At 42.1% G+C, this 8,279-nt stretch overlaps 1 protein-coding gene across 3 annotated transcripts in view; it reads left to right on the top strand.

Moving 5' to 3' along the window:
* Positions 1-8,279, top strand: part of LOC128882834 (GATA-binding factor C-like) — a 139,250-nt gene that overhangs the window by 129,728 nt on the left and 1,243 nt on the right. For 2 of the 3 annotated variants that reach the window (XM_054134603.1, XM_054134602.1), the window contains exon 6: positions 756-958. In XM_054134603.1, coding sequence (XP_053990578.1) covers positions 756-958 — 203 coding nt within the window. Of the gene's footprint in view, positions 1-755; positions 959-2,517; positions 3,755-8,279 lie in introns of those variants that run through there. The other variant, XM_054134604.1, reaches the window with a different exon arrangement.

Here is an 8,279-nt window from a genome sequence, read left to right as displayed (position 1 = left end):
TGCAATATTGACCTCCACCCCCATCGCCAAAACGAATACATCAAACCATCTCAGACAGTATTTCCACATAGACAGTATACATGTATACATTAACACCACTCAACATTTCCCAAACCTTCCTATTAATCACGGTTAGGTCTGCGTTGGTATATACATCAACTGTAAGCAATATTGTCCCTCCCTCCATCACTAAAACAAATGCATCAAACCCTCTCAGACAGTATTTCCACGTAGACAGTATACATGTATACATTAACACTATTCAATATCGTCGCCCTCACCAAATACTATCTCAAACCTACTCAGACAGTATTTTCATAGATGGAATGCATACATTAGCAGTAATCAATATTCCCACCGGCAGCTTCCACAAAAATCAATGCCCCAAACCCTCTCAGACAGTATTTTCACATAAACAGTATACATGTATACATTAACGCTACTCAACATTTCGCAAACCTTCCTATTATTCACGGTTAGGTCTGGGTTAGGTCTGCGCTGGGCCCACACAAAAACACTCAAAGCAATATATTTCTATTATTCAAGGTTAGGTCTGAATTGGCCCCACAAAGAAACCCTGAAAGCACCCAAAACCCATCCCAAATACCAGAGAATAACCTGTAGCCCCAAAGGCTTCGTCGTAACAGTCCGAGTTAGCGGCATTGCAATGCGTCGCGACGACTTACGATAAATCCGCGATCCGTATGGGAAGTAGTTGAAACGTACGGTAAACGTTCGCTTCATTGTCGTTCCAGGTACGTCGCAGCATCACCACACGATGCATCCGGCGATGCAGCATTACATGTATCACACGGGTGTCGGCGTGGCTGGAGGTCTTCATCAAGGATTTGCGCCACCGGCGCCGCCCCCCATCCACCCGCACTCGCACTCGCATTCCCATTCCCATCACATGACGAGTCTTCAGGGTCTCCAACTGGCCGCCACGACGAACGCAATGGTGAGTACCGAATCGTTTTCGCCATCCCGCTTTCACCTAAACGCGCAACTGGGAGCCTGTCCTTTTCCAATTCAACGCGTCACTATAAACGCACGAAAGCACGCGATGCGACCTTGTCAAGGTTCCCCGCCACGTTTAAGATTGACGGAGGATCCTCCGTTGAACTGTTCGTATCTCGGAGAACGATTGTAGTACTCGAATGGGGTCAGAATTGAATTTCTGATGACTGGAGGGATCGATGCGTCATCCTGAGGTCTCTAGCTTACGATAGTTATAGTAGTAGCCTAGTCGTAGCTCCACTGGCGAGGAAATGTTCCATCCCTCTTGGCAAACATGCGGATCCCTGGTCTGAGAACTTGGCAAGTTGATTAGCATCTCACGACGACAGGAAGACCTTGAGCTGACCTGATCCAATGTAGATTCTACTCAGTCCTGGTGTAGGTGTCCTATGATCCTGATGGTATAAACTGCTAGAAGATCCGGAATCTACCATGGAATAGTCTTTGGACCTGGCTGTTCCTCGCTCCTGAGAGTTTGGATGGTACACCATCCTAGGCACCTAGATTCAAATCTAGTCAAGTGTGGGCTAGTCTAGGCCTGTTATAGTCCTGACGATCTAATCAATTATCATACCCAGACCTAATCCAATAACCCAGATCTCACCTAGCCGAGTCTACCTTAGCCTCTCGATTGGTCTAGGTGTCTTATTGTTCTGGCAATCCGAGCAATAGTCATCCTAAACACGTAGATCCCACCTAGTCAAGTTCCTGTATTGGTCCAGGTGCCTTATAGTCCTGATGATCTTATCAGTAGTCATCCTAACCACTCAGATCCCACCTAATCAAGTCTGCAATAGTCTCTGTATTGGTCCAGGTGCCTTATAGTCCTGACGATCTGATCAGTAGTCATCCTAACCACTCAGATCCCACCTAGTCAAGTCTGCAATAGTCTCTGTATTGGTCCAGGTGCCTTATAGTCCTGATGATCTTATCAGTAGTCATCCTAACCACTTAGATCCCACCTAATCAAGTCTGCAATAGTCTCTGTATTGGTCCAGGTACTTTATAGTCCTGACGATCTTATCAGTAGTCATCCTAACCACTCAGATCCCACCTAGTCAAGTCTGCAATAGTCTCTGTATTGGTCCAGGTACTTTATAGTCCTGACGATCTTATCAGTAGTCATCCTAGACACTCAGATCCCACCTAGTCAAGTCTGCAGTAGTCCCTGTATTGGTCCAGGTGCCTTATAGTCCTGGCGATCCGATCAATAGTCGTGCTAGATACTCAGACCCGACTTGGTCAGGTCTGCATCAGGCGCTAGACTCGTCTAGATGTCCTATCGTCCGGACTATCCCGATAATAGTAATCCCATCCGGATCTAATCTAGTCGAGGGCCACTGTACCAAGCTTCCACAAACTATCCATCCCCTACCCTTTCGCCCCACGGCACCCGGATTCCCGTCAGCGTGTCCGAGAACATTTCCTCGCGGGGGCACGAACATGTCTCGAGGTTCGTACGGCGAGAAAACCAAATGGATGTTCTTTGTCTGGTTTCAGACCGGTTGGCGATCGGAGTACACATGAATTGCGAGTGATCAGCAGCTCAGGACGCAGCCCGCCGCTCTCGTTCTAACGTAATGAAGTCAAGCTCCTCTCTCTCGCACAACCCCACCCCCACACCCCCTCCCTTACCCCTTACCACATCCCCTCGCGCCTCGTGCGAAACGGGAGACGTTCGAGGGGCAGGAATCGCGAAAAACAATTTTCCAAACTCCTGTCTTGGTTTTCGCAACGTCCCCCTCCCCGGTAGACTCGCAGTTTCCCCTACTTACCACCCCCCTCTCCCCCCTCCCCATCTCCCCCTCCCCCTCCCCCACCCCTTCTCTCTCACTCGTCTCCTGTTCCCGCGGTCTCGCGTCGCTGTAAATATTGTAAAGTTTCATCGTAGGGCCATCGAGCCCAGGCCCCAAGTACAAACGAAGTCAAGCTAACATGTATCGAGTCTTATAATACGCTGTAAATAAACACTGTTACGGTAAAGTGCAAGAATTTATATCACCCCCCGCGCGTCGTTGCGTAGTGGCAAGGGGACGGGTGGGGGCGGAGCGTGCTCTCCACCCCCCCCGCCCCCCTTTTTTTTTTTCACGTGAAACCCTCTCTCGTTCGGAGGGAGTCCTCGAAGACGAATCTTTCGGGGCGTCGAAAGCGTTTCGAGCGATTCTTTTCGGGAAATTTTTTGTGTTCGACGATCGGGTAAAGCGTAAGGGTAGGGTGGGGGGTGGTAGCGGTGGGAGGAAAGGGGAGGGAGATCGTTGATCGTCGAGGACAGGAATCGTTAGGTAGGGGAACACCGCTGAACCGTGGATTTTAACACGTCGATCGCTGAGATCGTGTCCGAGGAAAATTTGTCGAAGGTGGAAATCGAGTTTGAGATTACAGAGGGATTTTGTGTGGGTCAAGGTTCAGTATTTTGCGGCTCGAAGGTCCAAAGTTCGAGGTCACAGTTTTCTTATGTCAGCTGCCTGCGAGGATTTTTATTCGATATTGCGAATAAACAGCGAATAAAATGGACAAAATAGAGAATGGGAGAACAAGAAAATAAAGAAAATGGAACATGGTAAATCGGAAACCGGTGGAAAACGAGGTAATTTGGAATTGGAAAATGGGAAATGGGGAAAACGGAACGAAGGGGAGTATGAAGAAAATGGGAAATGGGAAAATAAGGAAATGGAGGGAAATGGAATGTGCGGATTTGGAAAATGGGAAATGGGAAACCGGAACGAAGGGGAAAATGGGAAATGCGAAAATGGAAAATGGGGAAATGAAACATGGAGAGAAATGGAGTACGGGGGATTTGGAAAATGGGAAATGGGAAAACAGGACGAAGGGGGAAATGGAAAATGGAAAATGGAGAGAAATGGAGTATGGAGATTTGGAAAATGGGAAATGGGAAAACAGGACGAAGGGGAAAATGAAGAAAATGGGAAATAGGAAACTGAAAATGGATTGAAGGATGAGAAATGGCACGTATGGAATTAAATTTTTAACCATTCTATCTGTCACCAAAGTCCTGCTACGTTCGAGGCAGTTATTTCAACAAAAAGTCTTCGCAAATTCTTTCTTGACCCCGATATACCTAATCTACCACAAATCCAAATTTCTTCTATTCGTCTCATTTTATTCATCTCGTAATTTATTGAGTTTCTCAGTGAAAATGCCCTATTAGTTATTGTATATAAATGGTGCAGCGATCGACGTGTTAAACCACGGGAAACAAAGGGAAACCGTCGCCATTCGGAAACGATCTTCGTAGGGCCTGTGAACGTCGTAGCGTTTAAGTGTGTATTTGACGAGAATCGAGAGACGTGCAATTTTAAAAATCTTTTTATTAACGAGAATTTATTCCTCCTGTGGACGATTGGGCGACACATTTTCATCCATTTCTCGACGAAACTTTTCCACGTTGAATACTCTAAAAATGAAACATTTGTATATTTCACGATAAATATATTTCTGAGTTTTATTTTGAGATTATTGAATTATCATTAAAAGAATTTATAAGAATCGTTCAAGGCAGAGTTTTTAATGTACATTGGTCCTTAAATTTACTGTTTTCAACAATGGCCGCCGTAGGGGTCACGTTGGGCGCGGCAAGTGGCATTCTTTTCGCTCGCGAACAGTACATTTTCAAGAACCAACGGTTTTAAATAATTATTTAAAAATTTATTCCACGTTCTGACCTTCTTTTGCTTTGAATGTTATTTAAATCTCGTTAACGTTTATTTTTTTCATAGTTTCTTTCCGTAATCATATATATTAGAACGAGGGGAAAAAAATGGCGTCCAATGGTCCACCGGATCGTGTGTCGTACCGGTTAGCGATAGCAGAGCAAGCAAGCGAGAGAACTACTGGGTAATCGTAAACCACTTAGCGTAAATCCGTACATTAATTATGGAATTTCCGGTGATCCAGATCGAGAGTCGATCGTCCTGTCTAGGTATCAACAAAAAAAGAAAAATAGAAAAAAAAGGAAAAGAAAAACGTATCGATCGTTTGAAATTAAAAACGATTCCTCGACGTAATAATAGGAATCACGAAACGACAAGGACAGGACACGCGAGAAGGAGCGATCCAGAAATGTGAAAAAAAAAAATACTAAAAAAGCATAAAGAGAAATGAAACAAAAAAAAAAGAAAAAAAATATGGCGAGGAGATCACGTTGTAAATTTTGTATCTTCGAGATTGTGTACCGTTATTGTAATGATAGTATATAAATATATAAATAAACAAATCGAAATATATATATATATATACAAATGGATATAAATATATGAATATAAATATTATAAATATTATAAATATAATAATATCGAGTGAACGAACGAGCGAGCGAGTGAGAATGAGCAAGCGAGAGGGAGAAAGAGAGGAGGTGAAAAAGTGATTGTGCATAAATTAGCGGTTAATTGCGCATCGTAAGATTTGCATCTAGATAGTCAAGCGATGGTAATTAAAACGATTTATCACGAGCGAAAAGGTTAATAGCCGTAAATGACGATTATCGTTATTATTCTTATTACACACTATTATCGTCGTCGCCGATCGGCCGAACGCCGATTTCCATTCATTAATCGTTCTAATTAATTAATTAATCGCGGGGGAACTCGGGCGCAATCGTTGACCACGAGTCGAGACCACATATTGTGATCCTTTCTTTTTGTCGAGCGTTTGAACGTCTTAACGAAGAATTGGCTCGATCAGCGATCATCGAACGACGCGATCCACTTGTTTGCGATTCGATCTCTTGCATCGGAGTACGATAAAAATCGGGCAGGTCTGATATGGTGCTTTGGAGCTAACTAGAAGGAAAATTGGGAAAACCTGGGAAGTTTGGAAAATTAGGAAAACGAGAAAACAGGAAAATCTGGAAAATTTTGGAAAAAATTGGACGAATTGGGAAAACTTGGGAAACAAGAAATCCTGGGAAATTGGAAAAATTGGGGAAATGGGAAAACAGGGAAATCGGGGAAATTTGGAAAATGGGAAAACAGGAAAACCTGGAGAAATTTGAAACATTGGACGAACTGGGAAAACTTGGGATACTTGAAGAACAAGTAAACCTGGGAAATTTGGAAAATAGAAAAACAGGAAAATTGGGGAAACTTGGAAAACAGGAAGACCTGGGAAACTTGGAGAATCGGAAAACAGGAAAACCTGGAAAAATTTGAAAAATTGGTCGAATTGGGAAAACAAGTAAACCTGGGAAATTTGGAAAATAGAAAAACAGGAAAATTTGGGAAACTTGGAAAACAGGAAGACCTGGGAAACTTGGAGAATGGGAAAACAGGAAAACCACGGAGAATTTGAAAAATTGGACGAATTGGGAAAACTTGGGACACTTGGAAAACAAGAAAACCTGGGAAATTTGAAAAATTAGGAAAATGGGAAAACAGGAGGACCTGGGAAATTAGGAAAATGGAAAAACAGGATAATCTGGAAAAATTTGGAGAATTGGACGAATTGGGATAAATAGGAAAATCTGGAAAAATTTGGAGAATTGGATGAATTGGGAAAATTGAGAATGCTTTTTATTGTAGTTGGAAAATGTTAGAAATTGTAGTAGTAATATCTATATAATATAGATATTATTTACATTGGTGACATCTTCCATTGTTTAATTTCCATTGAACGAAAATGAGATTTTCCAAAGATATAAAGTACCATTTCCATTGGTGGAAAATTCTCATTCAGGAAAAAGTCTCATCTTCACAAATGAAAATGAAATTCTTAACCGCTGAAAGGTGTCATTTCCATCGCGAGAAAATTTCTACTAATGACAACTTACGTATCAGTAACAAGGAAAACGATTTTCCTGCAGGACAATTTTTCTACCTTTAATTTCTCTCCTTTGATTTCACTCGATCCAATTTTCGTTTGCTTATCCACCAATCGTCACCTTTACAAAATATTCTATGCCGCGCATAAATTTTGGTTAAAATGAAAATTACATTGCTCTATCGACTCTGGCAGAAAGAAAATAATGCCACGGAATTTCCAATGCAGGAGTTCAATGAGGGGGGTTGTCTTTCTATCGCTGTTCGAGCCAATCGCGCGATCCACCGGAAAAATCGTGAAAAGGGGGGAGGAGAGAGGAGCGGGGGGTGGGGGTGGGGGGAGGGATAAGTGACGTCGTGATTTTCCAAAAACAAAGACTGAAAAGCAAAAAGGAACGGGAAGGGTGACCGTGAGCGAAATCCGCGAAACGCCACGCCCCCTTTCTCGCGATTGGAAAATCTTCGAAGGTGTTGCGACGAAGTGAGGAAATCGAGGGGTGGGGGGGGAGGGAGGGAGAGAGAGAGAAGGTTATTCTAATAATAGTATTATTAGGGAGTAGCGTATAAACTGTATAAAAACAAGAAAAATACACACACACGAATAAAACATAAATACACGCAGAGAGGCGCATACATATAATGATTTCTAAGGGCGGAAAAACATGGCGGCGGCCGGGATGCGAGGTGAAAGCCGAGATATCGAGTATCGATAGCCGAGAATATAAAATGACGTTGCGACAGGCGTTTCGTGGCGATATTATTTCGAATGTAAAAAGCGACATTGTAAGATAACATTGTAAAAAAAGGTTTTAACTTAAAATAAATTAAATAATAATTCACGCATACCGAGGGCTTGGTACATTTCCTATACGTACAGGACAAGGGACTAGTTGAACAATTGATTATTAATAATAAATATAAGAGAAGGAACGTTTACTTTTCTCAGAATTTCTTTTAAACTAATGGAACATTTATTTTTAATGTCTCAAATTCAATTTGAGTAGGTAAAATTTATTATTGTTATAAAATGATTATTAAAGGTTTGGGATCCAGTATAGTTACATGGTGATAGAAGGTTATATTTAATTCTGACGTTTACTCTGTTTTAGTTGTTATATATTTAAGTATCAATTGATTTAATTCCTTATTAATACGAAACGTTTATTATTCATTCAAAGTTATATATGAAAGAGTGGAAGTTTATTTCTTTCATGCGTTTATGTGTTGATGCTTTGAATCGAGATACCCAGTTGCCCCTACCATCACTTCATCCTTTATTCGTAGAATTAATTAGGATTATTTTTTAAACAAATACCAGCTTCTTTTGCTTCGTCAATTGGCTAATTTCTGAAAAAACATTGTTAGGTTCGTGATTAAAACCAATTAAAATATTATGAATGTAGTGTTTCCACGCGACAAGAATGCTATTGGTTCCGCCCCTTTTCAATATGGCCGACGGGGCACGCCCAGTGGGCGGAGTCTGTGGCA

The sequence above is a fragment of the Hylaeus volcanicus genome, unplaced genomic scaffold (assembly GCF_026283585.1).
Source record: "Hylaeus volcanicus isolate JK05 unplaced genomic scaffold, UHH_iyHylVolc1.0_haploid 12195, whole genome shotgun sequence".
NCBI lineage: Eukaryota > Metazoa > Arthropoda > Insecta > Hymenoptera > Colletidae > Hylaeus > Hylaeus volcanicus.
The sequence above is the reverse complement of the archived record's forward strand: the minus strand, read 5'-3'. Positions and strand labels throughout refer to the sequence as shown.